At 34.4% G+C, this 27,498-nt stretch overlaps 1 protein-coding gene across 2 annotated transcripts in view; it reads left to right on the plus strand.

The window, feature by feature from the left end:
• LOC145694757 (uncharacterized) overlaps positions 1 to 23,208 on the plus strand; it is a 49,318-nt gene extending 26,110 nt beyond the window's left edge. Inside the window, exons 1-3 of one of the 2 annotated variants that reach the window (XM_081771369.1) lie at positions 9,480 to 9,644; positions 17,047 to 17,189; positions 17,786 to 23,208. In XM_081771369.1, the coding sequence (XP_081627495.1) occupies positions 9,641 to 9,644; positions 17,047 to 17,189; positions 17,786 to 19,432 (1,794 nt within the window). In that variant the 5' untranslated portion in view covers positions 9,480 to 9,640 and the 3' untranslated portion in view covers positions 19,433 to 23,208. Of the gene's footprint in view, positions 1 to 9,479; positions 9,645 to 17,046; positions 17,190 to 17,785 lie in introns of those variants that run through there. The other variant, XM_081771367.1, reaches the window with a different exon arrangement.
• Positions 23,209 to 27,498: the final 4,290 nt, after the last annotated feature.

Below are 27,498 nucleotides of genomic sequence, written 5' to 3' on the forward strand. Positions count from 1 at the left end.
TCTGTAGGTGTGTTTGCTTTATTTTTCACTAACATAATAGATTAATATTTAAAGAAAACAGACAACGGGATGGCATTTTTAGTAAGTATTTAAGCCTTTCTGAGTGCGACTGCACTTACCCTCCTCTTCGTTGTTCATGCTGGAGTAGCATACTTAAAATCATGACTTTTAAGATTTGTTCTTTCTGGAAAAAGGGGGAGGCCACAAATTATGCCATTGCACGGGGCGACAATTGCCTAGGGCCGGCCCTGATAATATGTATATACAAGACATGAATAGGATGACACAATTTGAAGTCATGCAGGGTGTTCCAAAATTAATTTTAGGGTTTTGAAACTTTGTAGTATATATTACAATTAACTTACAATTATAAATATTATATCAAATGAAAGAGCAACTCAAACAGTTTTGTACGCACGCATGTACACTCATGTCTAAAATTATTGCCGCATGTCTATAAATATGTTGTTGTAGGAATATAATTTGATAACGAATTCGCCCGGTATTTCTTATAATGTTAGTATGTGTATAATCGGCAAACACATGTATGTGGCAAATTTCATGTCAAAAGAGCAGAAAATAAGAACAATAAAACGAAACAAAACTTTCTTGTCCATTTATCAACATTTTGTCTCACTCATTCTAATTTTCGTATTTATAATTCTCTTCCTATGAAATTTACCCCAAATATACATTTCCCGATTATACACATAGCATCAGTTTTAAAAGTACCCTGCAAAATCATTATCAAATTATATTCTTACAAGAAGGCAGTTATAGATATGCGACAATCATTTTGGACATGAGTGTACATGCATTGTTTCTTCTGTCTGCCGTTAGAAAGATCAAGTAGCAAAGACGAAGACTAGAGAGCAGAAAGCTTTTTGTGTTTTAATAAAGATTGAATCTGTACAGTGCGACCGTCTCTGTGAAGAATAGTAAGGAGACGCTTGTAACTACGTCCTTATCGTTTGCAGTTGCTACAGGTCTAAAGCCTGCAGACTACTGTTTACGTGCCAATTTCGCAAGTGAAATATTGCTGCATAACAATGAAGATTTTCTGGATCGTGTCGCCTTCAGTGATAAATCGACATTTCACCTAAGAGCTAATGTGAACACTCATAATGTTTGCATCTGGCCGTCAGCAAATCCTCAGGAGATGTTACAGTTGAAACGAGACTTCCCTAAATTTAATGTGTTTTGTGCCATATGGCGGAAAGTTCATGGGCCTTTTTCGCCTATCGACTAGATGTGTGCCGAGTGACGAATGAATCTCACATCGAACACTTGTAGCAAATGCTGTTTGAGGTGCTATTTTACTGATGCATTGCTTATAATTATACGTAAAATGTAATAAGTAGTACGAAGACTTAAAAACCCAAAATTCATTTTGAAACACCCTGCATTTCTCACCAACAGTGTTGGAACTAAGATGTGAAAAGGAGAGAAAATTTTTCTTGTAAAGTTATTGTTTACAACATCGATATTATTATTAATCGAGACTAGAACTACAACACGGGTTACTAGTAAAAAAAAAAAAAAAAAAAAAAAAAGTGTAATCAAATGTACACTCGGTGGCCCAGGTAGCCAAAGTGGCACACACCGGTGTGTCACTTTTTTAATCCGCTTCTGGTGGACACTAATTTAAGATATCGGGATATTATTCTTGCCAAATATGGTTGGACCATAGTTAATCATATTAATTTCTTTTTCTTCTGATGTCGAATTTCCTTCTCAAATTTCACCCCAGTCAAAAATTCGAGAATTTTCTAATTTCGAACTTCCTTTACTTCTTTTCTCCCTGTAGCTTCCTTTGTTGTAGGAAGACCTCCTTAAGACTTGCCAGGTAGATACCTCGGATGTATAAATAACTGTTGACATCAATTGGACGGCCCTGTGCGCAGTGTTGCCAATTAGGAAACTAAAATTTCCCTAAATTTGGGCAAACAACTCGAAACTTTTGTTTATAAATCCGTATCTATACGTCCGAGTGCAAGTCAACTTACGCCAATCGAACATTTGCCCTTACTTAACAAACGCAAGTACAGATCGTTGCAATGGGGTAATTAGGGGGCGCACGAAAAATTCGTATTTAGGTTCTAACCCTTGATTTTTCTAGTTTTCCCTATTTTTATGTTGACCGTAATATATTTTTGATAATTAGAAACTTTGTTCCTTAAATATCGCCATAATACTTGTAGGATATATTATTGGTGTACCAATGTTTAATCTAAAATAGATTGCGTCTGTCTGGTAGCAGTATTGCCAGCTACAGAAAATTTTAATTCCAGATTTTAGGGGAAAATTTTGGGAAAATTATCTGTTTTTTTTTTTTTTTTTGGTCTTATTTCCCTCTTGTTGGCTACATCGGAACAAACGTGCCAGTATCTGGAAGTCTTGTCTTTGCCCTACACAACGCACTATAGAAAGTTTCAATAGGATAATTAGGGAAAGTACAGTTGAGGTTTACAGCAGACCTTGTTCTCTAATTTGAAGGATAATTTAGGAATTTTAAAGGTAGAATGAGATATTTTTTATTGACATGCTTACTTTATTAGATATCGTCACGATACTTGTAGGATATATTAGAGGGATACCAAATCTTATTTTAAGATAGTTTGTGTGTGTCTCATAGCAATGTTGCCAGCTACAGAAAATTTTAATTCCAGATTTTAGGGGCAAATTTTGGGAAAAAATCACTTTTTTGTTTCTATTATTTCCCTCTTGTTGGATACACTCGAACAAACTACCAATGTCTAAAAGCCTCGTCCTTAGCCTACACAGTGCACCATAAAAAGTTTCACTAGAATAATTAGGGAAAGTACAGTTGAGGTTTATAATAAACCATGTTCCGGAAATGCTAAGAAAATGGTGAATTTCTGAGGTAGATTGAGATTTTTTTAAAAATTTCATGCTTACTTTGTTGGATATCGCCATAATACTTGTAGGTTATACTCTTGGAGTACTAAGGTTTATTTTCAGACAGTTTTCGTGTGTCTGGTGGCAGTGTTTGCAGCCAAAATAATTAATTCCCGATTTTAGGTGAAAAATTCGGAAAATTTCCCTTTTCCCCTCTATTTTTAACCTCTTGCTGCCTACATTGAAACAAACGTACCACTACCTGAAAACTTCCTCTTTGCCCTACACAACGCACTATAAACAGTTTCAATAGGATAATTAGAGAAGCTGTAGCTCCGGCATATCTGTTGATTTTTGCTTCTGAGGCGTAAAAAGTTTCAAAATTTCATGTGTATGATGACAGAATTTTTTCTTTTCCTCTTTGAATGGAGACCAGCGACTTCAGGATTTCACTGTATCTTATCAACATACCAAAGAATTTTTTTTAGATGACTTGAACCCATATGGCAGCAGTGGTGCTAGATATAAAAAATTTTGAAATTCGGTTAGGGAATTTTTTTGTAAATTTTCATCTCTATATTTCCCTCAAGAATTTCCCACCCGTTGCCAATACTGCAATGCAACTTACACCAAAAAATAGCCACATCTATTTTCTTTAAAAAAAAAAGGCCTTAACCATGCCAATCGAATGAATAGTTTTTGAGCAATAAGTCACTAACTGTAAATGTAGGAAATCGCCAAAAATGACCTGGGTCCGAAAGGAATAATCACACAATTTTGCTCGTATAGGTACAAAGAAACAAACGATTTGTAAGTTACGAGGGCTTCGACTCAAGTTCTGTTGATTATTTCAATAATCTGCAACATAAATCAATAAATACTAGTTGCCAGAAAAAAAACAGACATTTAAAAAAACATGAAAAAGAACGATGTTTTTTATTGAAAAAAAACTTCACAGAAAAAAAAACGTTTTTTTACAACACTATACATGGGGGATAGAACATGTCAATATATTTATATGTGAAAATAACAAATACTGTATACTTTATATATATATATATCATTACTACTACAGTTAAACCAGTGAAATTTTATATATAACATATCGAGATTGTAGTTATATACGTTTTCGTTGTACTGATACATATTATTAAAGCCCGGATTTTTATGTGGTAAAAACTGTAAAATATTTATTTTTTATATGCTAAAAAATGAAAAAAAAATTTGCTAAAAATTAAAAAATATTTAACAAAAATAACAAGGAAAAGTATGAGAGAACGCCGAACATAAAAAATAAATAAATACTGGTACTCACCAATAGCTCCTCTTCATCAAATGTCGAAATTCCATGGGCACTTCAGTGAATAACTAACGTCTTTTCCAAATTGTTCATCGTAAAGACATGCCTATTGTCACGTAATAATGTGTTATATTGAGAAAAGGAACGTACTACATCACACGATGTTAATCTAGTGTACTTGAAAAGGGGCATATCACGAATATTCACACCAATAACTTCACTTATGTTTTGGCCTTTCCATACTTCAGATATTATACATAGGGTTTTATAGCCCGTGTTTCTCTCAAACAAATCCTTAAATTCTTTTTCTTACGACTTCATCTTTCGAACCAGAAAGAACATTCGGCTTTCTTTCAACGCACTCTACTTCTTTACGCGAAGTACTCAATAAATCTTCCGTAGTTTTTAGTTTCTTTATTGTAATGAAACCATGAACTGAGAATTTAAAAAATCATTTTTTCATAAAAATTATAATGGCAATTTGGTAGGTGAAGATGGAACTAAGTTTTCTCGCAGGAGACCATTCGTCCAGCTTGGAGCCTTATATGAATGACAGCAAGTTATTACAATGAAAAATACAACTTACGTCAAGTATGCTGGTATACCACCCATGTTATTGCAGATCTTGGTTGGTTGCTGAGAGATCCGTTGGTTGTTCCGAGATGATCCTTGGACCTCTCCCTTACCTTTTTATATTGTATTAGTTTCGTCAGCCAGACCCTGAGGTTCTCCGTAACAGCCTTGTTTGTTCACTTAATTACTTCTTACGCTACGTGACTGCCGGAGAACCTCATTAGTCCACAATAAGTGTGACTGTTTATTCCAAAATTCTTTTGTTATCTAACTTAAGTACACATACATTTTATCACTAGAAAATAATGTCAAAAAATCTTTTTTGATATATTCTTTTTTAAAACCGTTGAGCTAACTTCTTTCTTTTCTTTTTTTTTTTCACTCATATGATAGTTTCATTACAGTCCCCCACTTATGAGGAACTGTTCTTGAACATCACCGTAGTGTGTGTCACTTTTTTTTTCACTCATAGTTCTGTCCACACTATGTTTATAAACACTGACACTAACTAGTAGTCTATTGGCCTGCACACACTTACACATAAAAAAACAGTTCACATCTTCTAGTGTTCATGGATCCGGAACACATTGAGACGTAGAGTCCTTGTTGGGGACCTTTATGCTTTGATGAGCCGCTGGGCAATTGGGTGTCATCCATGGCCGCTGCTCATGGCTTCTGTTCTTTAAGTCTTTTTGGCAACACAGTCGAAGATACACACAAAATTAGGGTTGTAGGTGTGGCGGTGAGGGACAAGTAATGTTGCGACGTAGAGTCCACACTGTCACAATCTTGATGACTCAGGCATGGGAGAGTTCTTGTATCAAATCAATAATTAAAGGAACAGTAAATTCTTAAATCAAATTAAGAGTGCAATTAAACTAATGGTTGCAATCTCTTATTGTCATAAAATGACAATATTTTATTAATGAAGCAACTGACTTACAATGGTAGTATAGTGGATATTTTTGTAACAATATAAATTATTTAACAGTGAACATCCAAGAGTACTGAATTCATAACCAGACAGTGTGTCAGATTAATTGTATAACAGATCATTATAATTTTACTCAATGCTTAACCAAACGGAAATAAGCTAAATATTTAAGTATTTAAACTTTGCCTGTCACTTTCAAAGACCTCCTAATATCATTTGACATGCAAAATAGACAGTTAAAGTTCTCTGTAGTCATACTTTACCTCATTGCATATTTCGCTTGGTCTTGACCGGACAATGGTCTTTCTTGCGGTATTTGTAATTTCGTATAGACCATTCCATTGCGATGCTGGATACAGGATCCGGAATGAATTTTTAGTTGCAAACTTGGTCATTTTATATGGACTATTGTCCTTGTTTGCTTTAATTATTTTTCCTTTTAACTTTGCCAAAAGCCAACATAAAAATTTACAAAATCTTAGGAAAGTCCTAATTACATTTTTTTTGACAAAATATTGTTGTTTTCTAATGATGGAAAAATAAGTATTTTTGAATTTTAATTTGCCCTGAGGTTTGCTTTCATCTTTTTCATGATTTTATCCGAATTGTTAATTACTACTGACAAGCAATGTTATTTGACTACAGGTGATTCTTGACTATTTTGCTTCTGCTTCCAACGATTTCTTGATTACAAGTACTGTCCTTGTGAGTTTTTAAAAATAATGTGATGCATGTATCCAAAAGTTAAAATATTACAGAAAACTTAGTTCCATCTTCACCTACCAAATTGCCATTATAATTTTTATGAAGAGGGGCCGCGGTGGCTCAGTGGTAGAGCGTTCACCTCTGGTGCTTGGGGTCCCGGGTTCGATCCCAGCCCCCGCCAAGTGAATTTTGTGGTGGACAAACACCGTGTGCGTGGGTTTTCTCGGGGATCTCCCGTTTCCTCCCACTTTCTTCATTCCACCATTTCATTCATTACTCATAATCACCGTCTCCTTTAGCCTAACCGGCATAACCGTGGGACGTAAAACTCAAAGATAATTTTTATGAAAAAATGATTTTTTAAATTCTCAGTTCATGGTTTCATTACATTTATCAGCTTTCCTCATATAAGGAGCACTATCAGTCAGAAAAGGCAAAACATTGTCGTATTTCACACCATTCGGCCACAAAAAGTGCCAAGATTCATCGAACAGCCTGGCAATTGTCACGTGATTCATAACTGAAAGTTCTTTAAAGGCTAGCAGTGGTGTGCCTACGATTACTTCCCCTTCACCTACGGTCACTCATACTTCCTTCAGTTTTGGCTTCAAAGTACAAAGCGCTCCTTTACAAGCTATTTGTTTGGCACAAGTTACCCCAGCGCTGGTAAGCAGAATTTATGACGACGCTGTTTCTACAGGTGGGAAATTGCTTGTAAATACGAAGGATAGATTTATGTAGCCTATTCTTTTCAATGTTTTAATTTATTTAGAGCAAAAGAAAAAAATCGTGAAATTTAGAATAAAATAACGGAAAATTATTTAAAATATGTATTTATAACAAAAATGTTTTTTACATAAAAATCCTGGCCTTACATAGTATATATAATACTAGCGTCAATTATCCGCTTTGCTGGCTTAAATTAAGAAAAAATAGTAATATGTTTCGTTAGTCAGTCATTTTTGACTATTAATGAAGCGCTCTCTGATATCGGTCATTTTCGATCATTTATATATATATATAGACCCTATATATATATATATTCGTCTCTCCCTCTTCCATGTTACGGGACTGAATTTGGATTTAAACGGCATTCGAAGTGTCACTGTTCGTCTCAGTCACCCTGAAGACTATAGATTTGACACTAGTATCGGTCATTTTCGATTATTTTAATATAACGACCGCCTCATCTAAGTTGCACCGTCAAAATAAAATGATAAAATCATCCTAGACCCGAAACCCATCTATGTTGAAAATTTGATCGAGATCGGTGGGGTGGTTCAAGAGTTATTAGGGTCTAAGTCACATAGTTACTTCCATTTTTATATACACGTATATAAATATTTACTGACTGTATTAAATACTCTGATAACTCCAATGTTCATTTTGTAGTTTCTAACTCTTCATTGGCTTCTAGCTTTACAAGTTTCTGTCTTGTGTATGTTCAAAATATTAGGAAACAAAAGAAAAACAATAACATAATAAAATATTATTTAAATGATTTTCTTACTGACGTCTAGAAAACTATCACTGTTTTCTCAAAACTTGAATTTCGCTGACTAATCTGTCAACGTCCAGAGTAAAATCAATACTAACTAAAGTGTATATAAAGTGTATTACAAGGTTCGTTCAAGTTTGACCGGGACTTTTATTTCTTCAGAGGAAACAAATAGCACAAGAAGCACCAAACTATGTCAGGTTTCAAAGTATTCTCCGTGCGCGTCGAGGCACCTTGCCATCGTTGTGGCAGTTTCCTGATTCCTTTGGCGTAGAAAAAACTTGGTTGTTTTCGTAGCCACTGGAGAGACTGTAGGGGGGATGGTTCAGAAGTTCCCAGCGCATTTCGGCCAAAATTGTTGTTGTTACATTGGCCGTGTGAGCGCGGGCATTCTCATGACAAGAATGACATTTCCAGACAACATTCCAGGTATTTTCTTCCGAATGGACTTTCGTACCGCTCAACAATGGACTTCCGAATGGACCGCTCAACAATGTGGAATAATACTGGGCATTAATTGAGCTTCCTTTGTCCAGAAAATCCACATGGATAACACCCTTCGTGTCCCAGAAGACACTTGCCATGATCTTTCCAGCGGACGGTTGCGTTTTGCTTTTCTTGGGAGGCGGGGAATCTTTATGCCGCCATTCCATGCTGCTTCTTTTGGTCTCTGGGGTTGAATTGTGCAACCATGTTTCATCACACGTGATGATGGATTGCAACAATTCATCACCTTCGGCTCGAAACCGATTCAGAAGCTGTTCACAGACCGTCTTGCGTGTCCACTTCTGATCAAATGTCAGCTGGCGGGGAACCCACCTTGCACAGATTTTGCGGAAGCGTAAATGGTCGTGAATGCACTTACTCCACTCCCGACACTGATATTTACCTCGGCAGCAATATCCCGCACTATTCCTCGCCGGTTCTCAAGAAGCATTTGCTCAACACGTGCGATATTCACTGGTGTCACTGCAATTGGGCGAATCTCCTCATACGCTTCATTTGTCACCAGCTCCCGTCCTTCACGAAACTGTTCAGACCATTCGTACACTCTTGTCCGTGACATTGTTCACCATATTGTGCTTGCAATCTTCTGAAAATCCCAGCTGGTTTAACTTTCTCCTCCACAAGAAATTTGATTACACACCGCTGCTCCGCAGCCACAGACACACTGCTTGCCGCCATGTTTGCTGCAACTACTGCGCATGCGCCAAATACGTCATGCCAGGCTCTAGTTACTCGAGAAGGAATACGTTACATCACCCACGAGTTTCATAGATTATTTACGTACGAAAATCCCGGTCAATCTTTAACAACCCTTGTACTATACTCCAAATTGACAATCTTTCTTTTATCTACGCAAAATTTTGGTTGATATCACCTCGAAGTACGACAGGATATCCATTATATATTATACGCTAAGAATAACTAATTATAATAAAACGATTTTAGAAGTATTCTTTTTACAGATTTTCTTTTCTTTATTTATCCGCATTCTATTTGTTCTTTTGATTTCTTTTTAGAGAAATTAAACGAAAGACGAAGACGCCGAAAATGAATACAATAAATAAACAAAATTCCGTGTCTTATTGAAAACAACGTAAAGAAAGCATATTGTTCATTACGCAATGGAAAACTAAGGAAATATTTTATCAGTCATTTAATGTTCATAAAATGTCCAACCAGTACCACTGTTGACATTATATGGATGGTCCATTGGATTAAAATAGACATCCATACATTATAAGGCAGATCTCCGGACATATGTTGTATGGGTAAGGCCATACCCTACTCATATTTTTTTGAAGGACGATAGAAGGAACACCGTATGTAGAACTCTTTTAAGGAAAAGAGAAAAAGACTAACCAGCGTTATCCTTTTATTGTATCTGTAGTGATAGTACGTAGATTTATAATCTCATGGTTTGGTAGTGCACAAATCCTATAGCAATTTATTGAGGTTTCCTAACTGTGATAACAAGCTCGACATTTTAATAAAAATAGCTTTTCTTTTTTTTAATTGGCCAAATGCCAGGAAGTATTGTGATTGAATAGTGAATACACGGAAAATACTTGAAGCTAAAAATGTAGATTACGGTTCTCTTCTTTCTAATTAAAGAAAACTATTCTTCCTTGTTCATCTGTAATAACCTGCTTAGTTTCTTTATAATTAACAAACGAGTGCTCATCAGTAGCGGCTCGATACCATAATCTGAGGTAGTTCTGCACAGTGTGTTTTTTTGTATATTAAATTTCCCGTTTGCAGTAATTAATTATAAAATCTACACGAACCGCATATCTTTTAGCACTCTAATCGTTATACGTAAATGACAATTATAATTGAAATTAACCGCAACCAAAACACTATTGTTTTGCTTATTGGGTGTCAGTGGCGTATTTAGGATTTTGTTCCGGAAGGAGCTATGCCCAGCATATGAATAAGCACTTAATTTTTCCTTTGGGATGCCTACAAGTTTAAATGAATTTCGGGAGATCTTGAGCCTTATAGCTCCTCTCTAAATACGCCACCGTTGCGTGTAACAAACTTTAAAAATACCATACCCATATCGCAAGAAACACTGTTTTCAGATACTTAAACAATTTCGGATTCACGTAATGTCTACAGGTAGATATTGTATTAATACTGAGATATTGTATTATAAATATTTTATCGTTTGTAAATAGTCTATCCGACGTGTCTTTTGCTGTACAAAATGTCCTATTACTCTATCATTAAAATTCGGCGTGATGGATATGAAATCACGCTCGATTGATAAGGCAGCCAAAGCATTGATTCTTTACTGACATATTGTGCTTCTCGAAAATGTTTGAACTGTTTTAAAATTAGAGAAGTAACGTTCTGCTTCAGCTATTGTCGTTGGGGTAATTGAAGAATTTCCAAAAGGTTTACGGTTTCCTTAAAATTGTCACACAAATTGTGTTTGTTCAGAAAATTTGCACAAACTTGAACATGGAATACTATTACTTTCAAAGTGCACAACACCGTTATCAAAAACAAGAGAAGGGAGCCTCATGTACATCACGTCGTGTCTTCGGCTTCTTCGGAAGTATTCGTGAGTTCTGAGCTGCTGGGAGTGCAGCTCTAGTAAATCCTATCTAAGAGACAAGGAAAACGTAATACAGTGCGGCTGGTGAAGATTTTGGTTTCAATGCTAAAGCATAGGACAATCTGTGCACAGCTCTTGCAATATTATTAAGCTTCAGAAGGTGTTTCCAGTAATACTACGATATGTAGCATATCCAGCAGTACAATTTCAGGACACCGTTAGACCAAATATCATCATTACATGTTATTACCTTGATTAAATTAAACACAATTCAACTCAATTGAAAATACATTTATGCCACTAAAATAGCTGGTAGTTCTGCAGCTCTGCAGCACTTATAGGCAAGCCGCCCCTGGTGCTCATTGATTCTGAAAAATTGATTTCGTGAGAAGGCTTGTTATCAGCGTCAGGCCATTTACACAAGGGGTTCAGGAGTTCGCTTATATTGAATTCACCGTCGTTTTAAAAGATAATACTTATTAGAACAGGTAATGAAGTAAACGTGTGTTAATTATATACAGGGAGGAAACAAAATAGCTTTCCCCAATGTGAAGAAATTAAATGAAAGAAGCTATTTGACAATCTTTACTGTACTTACAAATATCGTTCAAACTGACTCCCACTATGTTCAATGCACAAAATACATTTCTTCGGCACTGATTTGCAAATATCACAACACAACCAAGGACTGCAATCCGATCTCTCGAATGTTTGTTCAATTAGCTGTTTCAAGTGATCGAAATTCTGCGACTGCCCAGAAAATGCCTCGCTTTCAACAGTACCACACATGAAGAAGTCACATGAACGGGGTGGTCAATCTGTCGTACTACGATGACCAATCTATTTATCGAAATGTTAATTCAAGCGTTCCCACAACAACACCAAAGTGAGAAGTGCATCACGTAAACTGAATGTTTTCATAATGAAGGTTACTTTGAAGTTCTGGAATGGCAACTTCCTGCAACATCTGAAGGTGTGTGTCACTGGTAACAGTTCTTTTAAAAAAAAGGATGATCCTACTACGACGCCACTCCAAATACCATCCAGAACAATGACACCAGAGACGTTTAATTCTTCTGTCTCAAATTTGTGTGGATTAATATCACCCTAATAATCACAATTGTTCTGTTTATGTGACCGTTTATCTTGAGTGAGGCCTCATCTGCCCACAAAATTCGTTTCCAAAAGCTTCTGACAGCTTTGTTCCAAATGAGAAACTACTGTGCCACCAAACGCTGACTTCCTTTTCCTGAGGTCGCTAGTGTCGCTTTGTTTATATCGTAGAAGAGGTACTTTTATAGGGTTGCCAAGGGCTTAAAGCATTAGGAAACTAAACGTGCTAGAGATAAAACCAGAAAGTAATCGAGAGGAAGAGGTAGTATCAATAGCAGAGGTAGTATCAAACTTGCTCGTGCTCAGTATCTTATCTTTCTTAAAAGATCGGCATACGAACAACATAAATAATTATTATTTCAGAAATAATAAAAACATTTGCTTTCTTCTAATATTAAACATGACTTGACCATTTGAAAATACAAAAAAATTATTCTTATTATTATTGAATAGTTTGATGCATTTGTTGTATTAGTGGCGTCGCAAGCGGCGGGTGATGACCCAGGGCCTCACGCTTTTAGAAGCGTCACAAAGCCAAAGAACCTAAATACAATTTGACACTGATTTTATAAAAACACATCGATTCAAAGTAAATACAATGATGAATTCGGATTTGTTTATATAAAACATTCCATAATGGTGGCTTGAAACAAACTTATCATCTATTCTTGTAATAGTAAGCCACTAACATAGGCGACAGGCAGTGAGCTTACTTTAACATTGCAATAAAGAAAGCAAACAAATCTTTCATTTATTTAGCACTAATAACATCGCTGAGATTAATTGATTTCGAAAATTTATTATTATTATTAGGTATTTGAAAAAAAAAAACGTAGGCGTTACAAACTTTTCTTGCCCAGGGATCAGCAAACATTTCTCACCAAGGTCATTGTAAGAATTTACTACGCTGCTAACTGTATGTCGCCATAATAAATTGGAATTAATTTCTTTATAATAAGCAGTCTTCGAAAAATGCTTCTATCCAACACAACTGTAATGTTATACTATAGTGTATAATTTCTGTAAACCTCTCAGATTTTACTGATTTGACTGCCAACTGATTTTGTTTTTCTTTCTGGTTCTTTACCGGAAACAAAGGAGATATTTGAGGTAGATAAGACATGAAGCAGAGGTTAAAATGAATGTTCAGGTGTTAAGGTTAATGCATGCAACCCGCAGGTTTCGGCGAACTAGAAACACCTGACAACTCCTTATCATACTTTTCGTGAAAATATTCGAAATTTCAGTACGATCAATTGGTTTTCACAATTGTCATACTAGTGACAGACTGTGAAACTACACGAGTGAAACGGAACAGGTCGTGTGATCTTAGTGAACTCTGCGTAGATATCTCATTCTCATTAGTGTCCGTAATTGGTATTGAGTTTTACTCGGCAGTGTTCTTGGTAGGTGTCATTCCTAGATCAATACTCGGTATGTGTACTTGCTAGAACAAATAAAAGTTAGCATTTAGCATTCTGATTTCAAAATCGCTGAAATCTGGGGTTCAAATCCTACATTCGTCTAGGACTATTGTTCTGCGAACTACGGATTATAAATCGATGTTACTGGCGAAAAGTCCAATTGTCCATCAATTACCAATTATCCGGATAAATTTATCAAATTCCCTCTAAACACAGTATTAAATAATATTGCACAACATCATTAAATTAATAATGTACTGAATAATATTTCAAAATTCTCGTACATTTCACACGATATTCGATCAAACCAAAATGCGTGGATGGTACAATATTTTACTTGGGATGCAGATTATGGAAACATATTCTGTAGTTGGTAACCCTGCTGGAAAGGGATGTTTTGATGTTAATTTCACTTGCACCACAAACCGCTCAAACCTCTGTCGACCTATACTGGCAGAACTCAACACGCCAGTCTGGATTACATTTATGCAATGCATGGAAAAGCTTGGCCGGTAAGGTTTTATCTTCAATTAAAAAAGAAGTGTCATTCCTAGATCAGGTGCACGCCTTTTGAAAGACTTCTTCGGGCTAGATACACAACTCGGATCAACAAGTTCAGTATTTCCTTAGTGTCGTAAACTTCATTCGCTTCGCGGTAGATTGATCATTAGTGATGTGAGGCGGAAAATTTTCCATTTGGGAAAATTTTCCGCTATATTTTTCCGGAAAATTTTCCGTTCTAAGAAAATATCAGTAATCAAGTAACAATTCCTCAGCAATCATGAAATTGATTGAATTCGTGTATAGAAATGTTAAAAACTGAAAGATCGTTTAAAGAATCTGAAAATTTTCATGGCTCAGACAATTTTCAGTACTATGTAGGAACAAGTTAAACAATTTTTCATGAATCGAAATATTTTCTACCTTATATGGAAAAATTGAAGAATTTTTTAGGAGTCGGAAAGTTTTCATAGATCGGAATTTTCATAGATTGGAAAATTTTCATCACGATGTAGAAACAAGTGGAAAACACTTTTCATAGGCCTGACAATTTTGGATATTATGTATAGTGATGTTAGGTGGAAAATTTTCCACTATATTTACCTGCACATAGAGCTACAAAATTGAATTTCAGTAGAGGAAAGTTAGTCAGCAACAAATTATAATTTTCCAATTAGCTTTCGGGAACCGGAAAATTTTGTATTTCAAGTTGGGAAATAAAATTTTACACTGTTTCTCTCTATATATAGAAGAAAAATTTTCACCTCACATCACGGTTAAACAACAATGTAGGAATAAGTGGACTATTCTTTTACGAATCGGAAAATTTTAATCACTGTACAGGACAGACAATTTTTCGATTCATGGAAAATTGTTCCACTAGTTCCTACATAGTACTGAAAATTATCTAAGCCATGAAAATTTTCAGATCCTTTAAACGATCTTTCACTTTTTAACATTTCTATATATGAATTCAATCAACTTTCTGAATATTGACGAATTGTTACTTGATCATTGATATTTGTTAAGAACGGAAAAATTTCCGGAAAAATATAGAAGAAAATTTCCCAACTCACATCTCAACTAAACAACGATGTAGGAATAAGTGGAATATATTTTTATGAATCGGAAAATTTTCATCACTGTACAGGACAGACAACTTTTCGATTAATGAAAAATTTTTCCACTAGTTCCTACATCGTACTGAAAATTGTCTAAGCCATGAAAATTTTCAGATTCTTTAAACGATCTTTCACTTTTTAACATTTCTATATATGAATTCAATCAATTTTGTGAATACTGACGAATTGTTACTTAATCACTGATATTTGTTAAGAACGGAAAAAATTCCGGAAAAATATAGAAGAAAATTTTCCACCTCACATCTCAACTAGACAACGATATAGGAATAAGTGGAGTATGTTTTTATGAATCGGAAAATTTTCCGGAAAATTTTCATTGTACAGGACAGACAGTTTTTCGATTCATGAAAAATTGTTCCACTAGTTCTTACATCGTACTGAAAATTGTCTGAGCCATGAAAATTTTCAAATTCCTTCAACGATCTTTCACTTTTTAACGTTTCTATATATGAATTCAATCAATTTTATGAATACTGACAAATTGTTACTTAATCACTGATATTTGTTAAGAACGGAAAATTTTCCGGAAAAATATAGAAGAAAATTTCCCACCTCACATCTCGACTAAACAACGATGTAGGAATAAGTGGAGTATGTTTTTATGAATCGGAAAATTTTCCGTTTCAAAATTTTCCGGAAAATTTTCATCACTGTTGATCATACACAGAAACTGTACCTCGAATCGTTTGTTCAGGCTTTTCATGGCTAGACGTAATGGTGGTTCCACATATGGAAATCTGCTCCTGAAGTCCACTGTCACCATATTTGTGTTCTTGTTACGTTTTCATCAAGCCTGTAGCACGAAAACACATTGTTTCTTTGTTAATTTGGTATTTATCCTAACACCTGTACTACTTGGTACATCTTCATTCACTAAACAACTCCTAAACAAAACACGTACGAAAACATGATTTTCAGTTCTAGCCACACTAAGACACACAGTAATGTCAGTTCAAATAAATAAATAAAATAAATAACAATAATAATTTTAAAAAATGCTTGCTGATAGGTCGCTTATTTTTCTTTCCTTACTTTTTTGGGGGGAAATGACTGTGCTCTCCCCAGGCCCGTATCCACGGGGGGCAAGGGGGCCGGGCCCCCTAAACTTTGGCTGGCCCCCATAAAATTTCACGGTAGGCTTGCAAATGAACTATAATATGGTGATGAAATATAATATGAATGGGTCGAGCCCCCCTAACTTCTACCGCCCCCTCTAAATTTTGGGGCTGGCTACGGGTCTGGCTCTTCCTGTATATATTTATCAAAGACTACTTTAATTTTTAAGCTACTACTAACGACAAATATATTAACGAATATTATTTTATGTTATTTATGCAAAATTGTAAACATGATTAATTTTATTTTAGTGACAACAGGATCTATTTCATTTTAGAAAGATGAACAACTTATCATGTGCAAATTTAATGAGTCTTTAATGTTCACGGAATGTTCTTGAAGGCTTACCTTTCTATACTCAAAGTAATTTCTGCAACTTTTCTTCTCCCTAACAAAAACTGATCCACACAGAAACAGATGTTGCAAATTTTGACTAATAATGACCAAAGATTAATTCGGTATGAAATAAAGCAGCACCTCCATAGACAAACTTGAAAGATTATTTATTTATTTTAATGATAAACGTATTCTATAGTAAAAGAGAAGGGATAAATATCTAGTGTATATCTTATACACTATTAATATATATGAATAGTCTTAAAAATAATAGTATGTTACTTTGTTGTATTAATTAAATAATATCGTGAATATTATTACTGTAACCAGAATACTGTAATTGGACAGTAGCCTGTTCTATTCTTCTTTAAATACATAAAAAATACAAAATAAAAACAATGTTCATTTTATATTTTTTATATAGATTTTATAGTCTCAAGAAGAGTATCTACAATAATTTTGCATTTATTTTTTACAGTGGCTCATCGTGAAATCTATGGATATGGCATCTCAAGAAATACTAATGTCACATTGTACCCAGAATCATTTTTCCCCGTTAAAGCAGCTACGGAAGCTCTTAGGTTTCAAAAGTATTTCAATATACCGGGAACTCCTTTCCAGGTAAGTTGTTTCAGATAGGACAGGAAGGATTAAAATGTCAGTGAACTCTATAAGGAATTAGTGGTAAACCAAGACTCTAGTAGAGCATGTCTAAATCACCGGAAGCAGAGTTGAAGATATTTTGTTTCAGTTGTAATGTCAAAAGTGAAAGCTTATTGTCATAGTATTTTATTTTTATTAATTTGTCATTCAGAATACAATTCTGAATCAATCAATTTGATTCTAAATCAATCACAGAATATTATATGCTTATTATGTTTATATATAAATCAAAACTAAGACCATCGCTTAAATTAAAATTTCTAATCAGAGTCTCCTTTTTTAAAAAAAAATATAAATTATTAACGTTTAGTGACATATGAACCAGATTTTTTTAATACCAGCCATCCGTCTACACAAAAGCGGATTTAAATCTCGCTGCACTGAAAAACAAAACTCAACCATATCATCTCTTGTTATGCATGTGAATGAAACTTAAGTCTTAAAGATAAACCACGTTTGTTCCTGCTGCCTATATATTTGAACAGTGTTATTTCTTGCAAATAATAATTATATATTTTCTGAAATGATTTATAGCTGTTATGTTTTCTTTACAGTTCGCAAGATACGTGACTGTGCTGTCATCTATGCTGACACCTGTGTCTATATTCTTTCTTGTGAAGTTAAACAATCCAACAGATGAGGACAGCTCAACATTGGCGGCGCTATTCTCAACATTCAGTCTTCCATTAGCAATTTATAGTGCAAACAGTGTACACTACCCAATCAGCATTTCTTTAGTGTTACTTTGTCTTATCTTCATACTTCCGCCAGTGCCAGACAACCGTAGACATTTCAATGGTAGAATGTTTCAAGAATTTACAACAACATTTAAAAAAGAACTAGCATTTATAGCTGGTTGTTGCCTCGGTGTGATTCTTTACTCATGCAGAGCTCAACTATCACTTATAGTATTTTTTCTTGTGTCACAATATACTATAACAAATCCATCAATTGCAGATTGTTTATACGGGTACGTTGTAAGTGCGTTAGGGTTTGTTAGCGGTATTCTGTTTGGAGGATTCTATGATTTCGTATGTTACGGAAGATTGTTTCAATCTATATTATATCGTCAGTACACTAGGGAATCGAACAACACAGTAAACGAACTAGGTGATGCGTTGTGGTATTACCTTCAAAATGGCTTCTTTTACCAACCAGCAGCTATTGTTCTGAATGTTTTGCCTTTATGTGTTGTTGTGATATATTTGTGTGCCAATGTAGATGTTCTGCAACTGAACAAAATTAAAATTGCAGTGAAAAATATGCTTGGCTACTGGTTGCTAGGAGTTTTGATAGTTCTTTATGCAATGTACTTCCACACAGAAATGGAGTTGAGACATGTGCATGACGGGATAGTTATTGCACTTTGCGCGTCTGGCTGTGCCGTTGCTATTGTTATTAATTTAATAGTCAGTATCTTGTGTCAAAATGCAAGTGTAGAACGAAGTCAAGCAGTGAGATTCACAATCAAAGCACTTATATATGGAGAGCTTGTACTTCATGCATTTGATGTGAAACAAAATTTAGGTCAATATCCACTTGAAGGAGCTACCTACACCAAAGTACCTGCTGAACACCTAAACGTTACTGGCGACGTAAATCAGTCTTTACATAATGTCTCTTTACTATTGCGCAACGTTTCTAGTGGTATTTTCTTAGATTTTCCCATTTTATCTACAGGTGGATACTCAATTATTCATAATAATGTACCACTATTGGCTAAATTTGATAATGCTTATGTAGAATGGGACTTTACGAAAGCTTCTGCCCAAGTTAATGGACAGCATATGACTAATTATTTTCATAAAAATAATATCGGTGGAATAGTGCAGTATCTAACAGAAGAAAATTCACCGTATGCTATATTTGTGCTGCCTTCACATAATATATTCAAAGATATTCAAAACACAACCATAATAAAAACATTCAAACTAGTATTTAAAGAAATATTTCATTCAAAATTTGCATCGGTATATTATCGTTCGAAAAGTTTTCGTTCGCTGTCATTGTTACGACAGCAACTTGCACAGTTACCTGTTTCACAGTATGCCACGTGGGAAGCACAACACCTGTTAAATTTAAATCTTCCATTATTAGCGCTTGAAAGACTACAATTAAGCGAAGCAAATTCTTCTGATGCATTGGTTCTAATAGACAAACTAGAGTCAATTATAAATCGTGAAAGTGATACGTATGACTAGCATCAAGAAGTTGTTTATTTGTTTATTTACATGAGTCTTAAATGATTAGTTAAACTAGGCCTATGTTGGCCATCGCTTGTTTTGTTAAGTGACCAATTTACAAAATATGAGTGTTCGAAACAAAACTGTTATAGGTGATACACGTACTTCTAATGTAGTAACTTTTAATTATCCCCAGATCAGGTGTTTGCCAGAAGGAAACTGCTCAGAACATGTGATGAAAACAAAGAGGATCCACAGCTCAATATATCCATACATCCAATTAGACTGTACCAATAATGAATACAGCTTATGATGAAATTATGAACAGGTAGATCATTAATTAAAAAGTAATTACATCTTTCTACGTAGGTAGTACATAGAATTCATAAAAATGCCCGTAGTAACAATTACTTCATCTTCACTTAATCAACTTTTCGAGGAAATAGACACTTATTAAATTTGGTCTTCAGTATAAACACAAGACCGTTAATCGGCATCAAGTTGGCCAGTATTGACTCAATAGATCATGGAAAACGTTTTGTAAGTCCGAAAAAGAAATCAGGAGAATAAATGTAAATTTGAATGAAAAAGTAAGTGTTTGCAAAACATTCATACCTTAATATATACACAACGGATCCTCGATAATTCCAACTTGAATAACTCGAAATATTGGATAATTCAAACAAAAATGTAATTCCCTTGAATATTGTATTACCAACAATTGTAAAAATCATGGATAAATGAAACTTCGGAATCTTCTGTTTGGATAATTTACAGTAAAAGAATTTTTAGTGTTGGGCAGACTGCAAACAGAAGAATGCAGTTTCAACTGTTTTTTAGTTATTCAGAGGCAGCCGTGGGAAAGAGTGACAAAAGCACAATCATCCAACCTATGATAATAAAGAAGACGAATATGATTACGATGACACTGGCGATGAAGTAAGAACCAGCGCGTTCCAAATTACGAAATGGTTAAAAATTTCGGATGATTTGACTGAATGTCAATCAAATGTTATTAATGAAGTACGTAATTATGGATGTGATCTCGATAGTGTAAAAGTGGAACTGAAACTTCTTCCGAAAGTTTTGAAACGTATAAGGAGGAAAAGCAATGCAAAATTCCTCCGTTTCTCAGTTTAATGAAGTGATGGATCGTTTCAAAATTGCTTTTCATGAAATTCACAAATTAACCGTAATTGCTGTCACCATTAATGTATCTAGTTCACCATATGAGCGTTCTTTCTCGTGTCTTAGAATGGCAAACGGTCGCCTAAGCGATCTTTGTTTCCTTTCAGCCGAAAGAAAACTTGTAATGAACATTGCTGTAGAGGATGTGGTAAACGCATTCGATGCTGGAAATAAAAATCGACGCATTGCACTTCATTAAAGTGCAGGTATAAAAGTTTATTGTAAGCTTGTTCGTACCATGTGATCAGCCCTTGATAGTTTAAAATACATTGTTGTTTCTGTAGATCATGGTGAAGTTTTGTTAATTGCTATTTACTTCTTTATCCAATATATATATTGCTAACTTGAGTTTCAGTTTCGAAGATTTCTGTGTAACTTATTATCAAACAATCATGCTGTCAAATTCCCCTTTCCTTTAGTAACATAGGTCTTTGCTGTTGCATGTAGAGATCACGTTAAAAAATCTAATGTGCACAAATTAAGAATATATGAGAGAAAATATAAATGATTTATATTTTTTGTCTCTTGCTTTCTTGTAATAAGCCCTTCAAAGATAAAAAGGTTTGCAGTAGCTTATTTTATCCTTGTTTTACTTTACCTACTTATTGTGTATTTTATATTAACGAAAAAGGTAGAGTATTATTTGTTTGTGTTGTTTGAACCTTCTTTTATTTCTATGCATTCATGTGCATTCTTGGAGGGAAAGGAGGTAAAGCTGTCTTGAACTTCATCGACTACACAGTACACACCGTTATTATTGTTTAAACAAACTGGTAGTGCGCCTGCCACGCGGAATTCGGTAGGTCGAGCATATAGCCACGAACTCCCGCAGCCCATCCTAAGTCCTACATTTCTTCAGTCCCACCAGGCGAATGCCGGAATTGTATCTTCTATAAGGCCAAGACAGCTGTATTCCACATCCTTGTTCCTCCGCTATTTCGGTCTGAGCCTTAGCTAACTAAAGAGTATAAAAATTGAAATTTAATTATTGTCATAAAATGTCTACATTGCCGAGTTCTCATTTTCATTGTCCGCCCACCCAGGCCAGCAACTAGGTCCGCCTCTTTCCGGCCAGCCCATCAAGTGTTTCTGGCACCGTCCCTGATTTTAAGCAAAGTATCTAATTTTGCCGTTTCTTTAATATCTCCCGAATGGTTTGAGATTTCAAATTACTGTAAACAGCATTAAGATCTTTGTGTGTATTGGAAACAATGTAGTGTACTTGGATGTGATACCTATCTAAATAGTTTTTGGAAATATAATCCTTTGAAAAAACTCAAATTTTCAATTCCTTATAACTTCGTTTCTACTTGTTCGAAATACGTCGTATGACGACCATAGTATTCTACGTTGCATTTGTATTACCTCGTCCGTCTCACTTGCGTTATTACTGTTGTAAAACCTTCCAATATTTGATTGTTTTTCAATGTTTATGATACTATAGCGTTTTTAGTTTGCAACACCGAATATTAAATGTGTTTTTTAATTTTTCATTTTATATGTAGATTTGAAATATGTAACAACCTGACGTAGTTTTATTTGACAAAATATAACTTTGTCAGGTTAACATACCAAAAAAAGTCCCCTACTGATATTTGTATGGTTCAAAATTTCAGTGCTTTTTGTCCATTAATTTAAAAATTACAAAGGCGTATCAAGATTAATGGTCCACTCTATCTATCTATCATTATATTATATATATAATATCTGTATCTGTGACTTGGGTCTAAAAAGGCAATGTCACTTCTTGACAAAAATGAGATACTCTTCAATTTTAACGTCTATAAATGGATGCTATCCTGTGCAAGAAGAGCAAATGTCAACACGAAATAGTTTGCAATATGTATACTATTCATATTAACATTTGCTTTTCTTGCACAAGAGAATATCCATTTATAGGCGTTAAAATTTGACGAACATCTCATTTTTGCTAAAAAGTGACATTGGCCCTTTTAGACCCAAGCCACAGATATATGTATATTATATATATAAAACACTTGAAAGTTGAAAAGTAAGGGTCAATTTGGTTGACCCTTACTTTTCGACTTCCAAGGATTTTTTTTTAATTCCTAGAATGGTTCCTTATTATACCAAGGTAACCCACGAGAAAAAAATAGCTCAATTGAATATTAAAATGTTCCCCAAAGGAAGTAAGGTTTTCAACGCATTTGCAGTATATAATATTGAGGCAAAGGTGCCGCATAAGTTTGGAAAGACAATTGTAAGCTAATAACTATTAAGTGATTATAGATAAGTTGTAAATAATGTGAAATGTGTATTTGAGGTGAAAAGCTACCCCAAAACAATGTCACGTGATCTTGCTATTAAATATTTTGAATCTGAATCCAAGATTGCGAACTTTAAGCTGGCTGCCATGATTGCACTATACAGTAAGACATGTGGTTCTACCCACATTAGCCCTATCCAAGATATGATGTCCAATATGGTTCTAGCCGTTCCAAAGTAACAAGATACTTTTGATGCATTCGACTTCGGGTGCCATTTATTGTTATTCAATTGAACGTTTTCCCCCCCATGGGTTACTTTGGTATTATACAAAACCAATTTGAAAAAAAAAAAAAAAAAAGGAAGGCGATATGACTGAACTCAATATAGTGCATGTTCTGAAACACATAACAAAGATATTGAAATTTTCAATTCCTTCCGAAACTTTTATTACCGACCCATAGCTAAAAACTTAATTTTTAAAAGAAGTTTTAAAGAATTTAACTGGTTTACTTATTACAAGTTTCGATTTCATTATGTAAAATATATTCAGTACTTGTATAAAATATTTTTACTATCATTTGTTTTTTTAAAGATATCAAATAAATTTATTATAACATATAGAATTATGATTTTATTTAAAATAAGCTTATAAATGTCTGCTCTTCGCAACGTAAGGTAAAATTGTTGGAAAATATATGAAACACACAATCCTCTGATTTCTGGCTCAAAAATTCTTATCTTACCAGTAGAGTGACTCTTTTAGTGGCACGAACTGTTTGAAATGAAATCTTTTCTTAGACCTATTGATAGAGAGTGGGATATCTTGATTAGAATAATCTTAGGATTGTTAAAATTAGGAAGTAATATTCAAGTTATTTTAATTTCAAGAGGTAGTTTGTTAAAACATTAGTTTTTGGGACTGAAGATAAACTTACTATTGATGCTTTTAGAATATAATTCATTAATGGTTTACAAGGACAACGTTTTGATTAAACTATTGTATAATAGCTTATGAAAATACAGTGGAGTACCGCTAATCCGAACTAATTGGGACCGAACTCTGTTCGGATTAGCCGGAATAATAGTAAAATCGCGGTTTGAAGCGGGTGAACGGGTCTATTGTGTTGTAATACATTGCGTATAGTATTTCAAAACGTTTTCTGAGTACAGTACTACTGTACTGGGAAAATGTTACGAATGTTGAAAAAGCTTGATGCTTTTATTTTTCCACGTACAGTACATACAGTAGTTACAAATCTTTCCGTTAAGGATATTATTATCTTTGTGTAATTCACTCTGCAGTTTGTCAGCTGTCTCAGTGCAAACATTGTTTCTTCTGTTTTGAGCATTTGCATATTACAGCGTGAGGGCCGATTTTTATGGCGAGTAAGCGTAAACCTACAACTTTTACTCCTAAAGATAAGATAGACGTTTTAACCCTCCTGATACCGCCGCCAACACCCAGGATGCTTCGCGATTCCACGGGTCATTAGATGATTTTTAAAAGTCTATAGTGTATGAAACAAAAGCGTTTAGCATCACTTCTATTGTGCATAGAGACCAGTGGCGGCTACTGTTAGTGTTGCAGCGTTGCGCAACGACCAAAGTATTTCAAGAAAAAATACTATTAACAATAGTAGTAAAAACAGAAAAAATACTTTCTAATACTCCCATATATACTTTAAATAACATATATATTACTTCTGTAAATGTCCGTTTCGTTAATCCGTTTTAAAAAGCAAAAAATAATCCGTCACAGAGTCTCTAATTTATATTGTGTTGCAGCGAGCATACAAGACCAGATTCCTTCAGCGCAGGAATTGGAGCGAATGTTAAGTCTCCTTTCCCCTATCTCAGAAATTAAAGGGTCTGGTCGTTGCAGTGCTTCTGCAACACAGCACGGTTTCCAGTGAATGAGGTTTTTCACGCTAAATAAGCTTTTTGAATTTTATTTCACTAGCAATTAACAAATGGAATTTGTTTTTATGCATTCATATTTTTAAATTACAGTACTTATACTGAAGCAAATCAATATGACAATTAAAAAAGTGATAGCAGAATTACGAAATAAGATAGAAAATATGTAGTAGAGCAGAAATCAAATGAAAGTAGATCCGCATTTACAAGTTAATTCTTAGCTTATATAGATAATGAAGGTTTCCTCTACAGTAATTTGTGAACCAAATATTAATAAGTCAATATGCAGAATCCTCCCCCCCCCCCTCTGTGAATAGTATTTTAGTATATACATATTTCTTTTATAAAATAAGTATACTTTATACCCTTGATAAAAGTGTATGGTGGGGAATGCCACATTGAATTTGGGACTAGTTAGCAATGCTCAGAGGCGTAGCCACAAGGGGAGTCCACAGGGTCCGGACCTCCCAAAAATTTCGAAACTTTACTAACATTTGTAGACTTTCCTCACAAACTATACTTGTTTAACAGAGAAATGATTGAAGTACGCTAAATATTTTATTTTACGCCTAATCATGTACTCTTTCTTTTCTTATAGAAAGAATCGTTCTATCATTTTTTCTAAAAATATAGGTGACAGTAATTAAGAATTACTTATCTTTTCGGGTACAGTATAAGACAGGTTCGTTATTACATAGACGTATTGGACCTTCCTCAAATACTTTGGACCCCTCCCAGTTAACATGTTCTTCCTATATCTGGCGGGTTTCAAGGTTGCTTTCCAGAACGTATGACATTTATAAACATTGTTTCGCCTCATGTGGAAGTATATTGTGTTCATCATGCATTGCGTAACAACCAAGACGGATGATTTGGAATGTAGTTTTTTTTCTTTTACGCACATGTGTGTGTGTGTGTGTGTATTGATATATGAATAGGGTTGCCAACTCTGTAAAATAAAAAAAAAGTACTTCCTCAAAATTCTCTATGATATAGGTCTCAGCGTGAAATATCTCTGTTCGGACCTATCCATGGAAAGGAAATGTACTATCGTGAACAAAAGTGCATTAACACATTCTGTATGCCGTTAGAACATTCACTAATAAGCTTAATATATAAATTGTGCTATAAATGAGAAACTGAAATTGATCAATCGGCATTGATCAATTTATTGTATATACCAGTAACTACCATTTCTTTAAAATTATCGAAACAGATGAACAAAAGTATAATAATCTTTACGTGACAATTTTGGATTTGGAAAATGAAATTCACTCTTTAAACATATAGTCTCTACTTCAACTATAGGAAATTGCTTTAAGAAGTCCTTTTCCACTCTTAATAAATGTATAAAATTCCTTGAAAGTAAATTTCAAATTTTCCCTGATATAGTCCCTGTCATCTCTCTAAAATTTTCTAAACAGGTGAACAAAATATATTAATCGTTGATAGATGGTGAAAGGTAACAGTTTTGAGTTTACAGAATGACAGCTACTTTTCAATATCTATACTTCGAACTCGATACAAATTTGAAAAAAAAAAAAAAACGGTTATAAAGGGGCTGGTGAGAAGTTTGTACCCATCACCGGCTTTAATCAAAATAACAGCAATTTTTCCGGCCAGGCCGATGAAAAGCCGGCTAATTGACAGCCCTATGTATGAATATGTGACATTCGCAATTCATATACCAGTATCTCTTTTGTATCAGCTATTTTGATTATTAGTTATTAGATTTAGATATTGGATTTAATTTTATTGTGTGCGCTTTAATTCTGTACATAACCTACAAATTCTGAATGAATTGCATACCATGACTTCTGTAAATAACTTATAAAAAAAATGCCCAGCTTTCAACTGAGGAAAAACTTACAATTAAGGCTTAGAACAAACAAGCAAAGTGCAATTCAGGAGCGTGCTCGAAAAAAAAAAAAAACAGTTTATATTTACAGGACATCTTATGGCAGTGATGTTGTATGCACTAGATACATTTCCACAATTTATTTTAAATTTTCCTAGATAAATTGTGAAAAAAGCGTGTTCAATGTACATTTCTTTATAACATCTCTGCTACGAACTCTCTTCAGTCTACACTGAGGAGGAATTCGGATCACTGTCAGGGACTGAGTTCGCTAGAATGAATTGTTCACAATAATCTAGAAAAAATATTTAGTGAATCTACAAACCTTTTGAAACTAATATTAACTGTACCTATGGCGTCAGTAAAAGAAAAGTTTTTGTTTCTTTCACATCAAAAAGAATTGACACTTTCAAGAAATTGAATGTCCCAAGAAAGGTTATCACCATTGGTTATGCTTTCCATCGAAAAAGACCTGACAATAAGAATACTAGAGTTAAACAGCATATATTAGGCAGATTTGTTCCAATCAGAGAGGAGAATGAACTTACTAATTAAATAAGGTGATTAATCGGATTAAATGTTCTGCATTTTTTATTTAAAAAAAAACAAACAAAAAAAAAACAGAATTTTATTTAATTTAACATGTCACATAGCATTTGCATCTAAAGTTATGCTGATTAGTCAATGAGTCCACTTTATATCTTCTGTCTCCGATCTTTCGTACTGCAACACCCGAAATCACAATCCACCGGCTGCCACTGATAGAGATGAAGTATTTTGTTCTCTAGGGTCTCTAGTTTAATTTTTTGTGGCATTCATGATATTTCCTTCGAATTCAGGGAGGCCACGGCGGTAAAAGCCGAAAATTCTAGAAAAAAATAGTTTTGGGGGG

This window comes from Thermobia domestica, chromosome 9, assembly GCF_964235325.1.
Source record: "Thermobia domestica chromosome 9, izTheDome1.hap1.1, whole genome shotgun sequence".
NCBI classification, from domain to species: Eukaryota; Metazoa; Arthropoda; class Insecta; order Zygentoma; family Lepismatidae; genus Thermobia; species Thermobia domestica.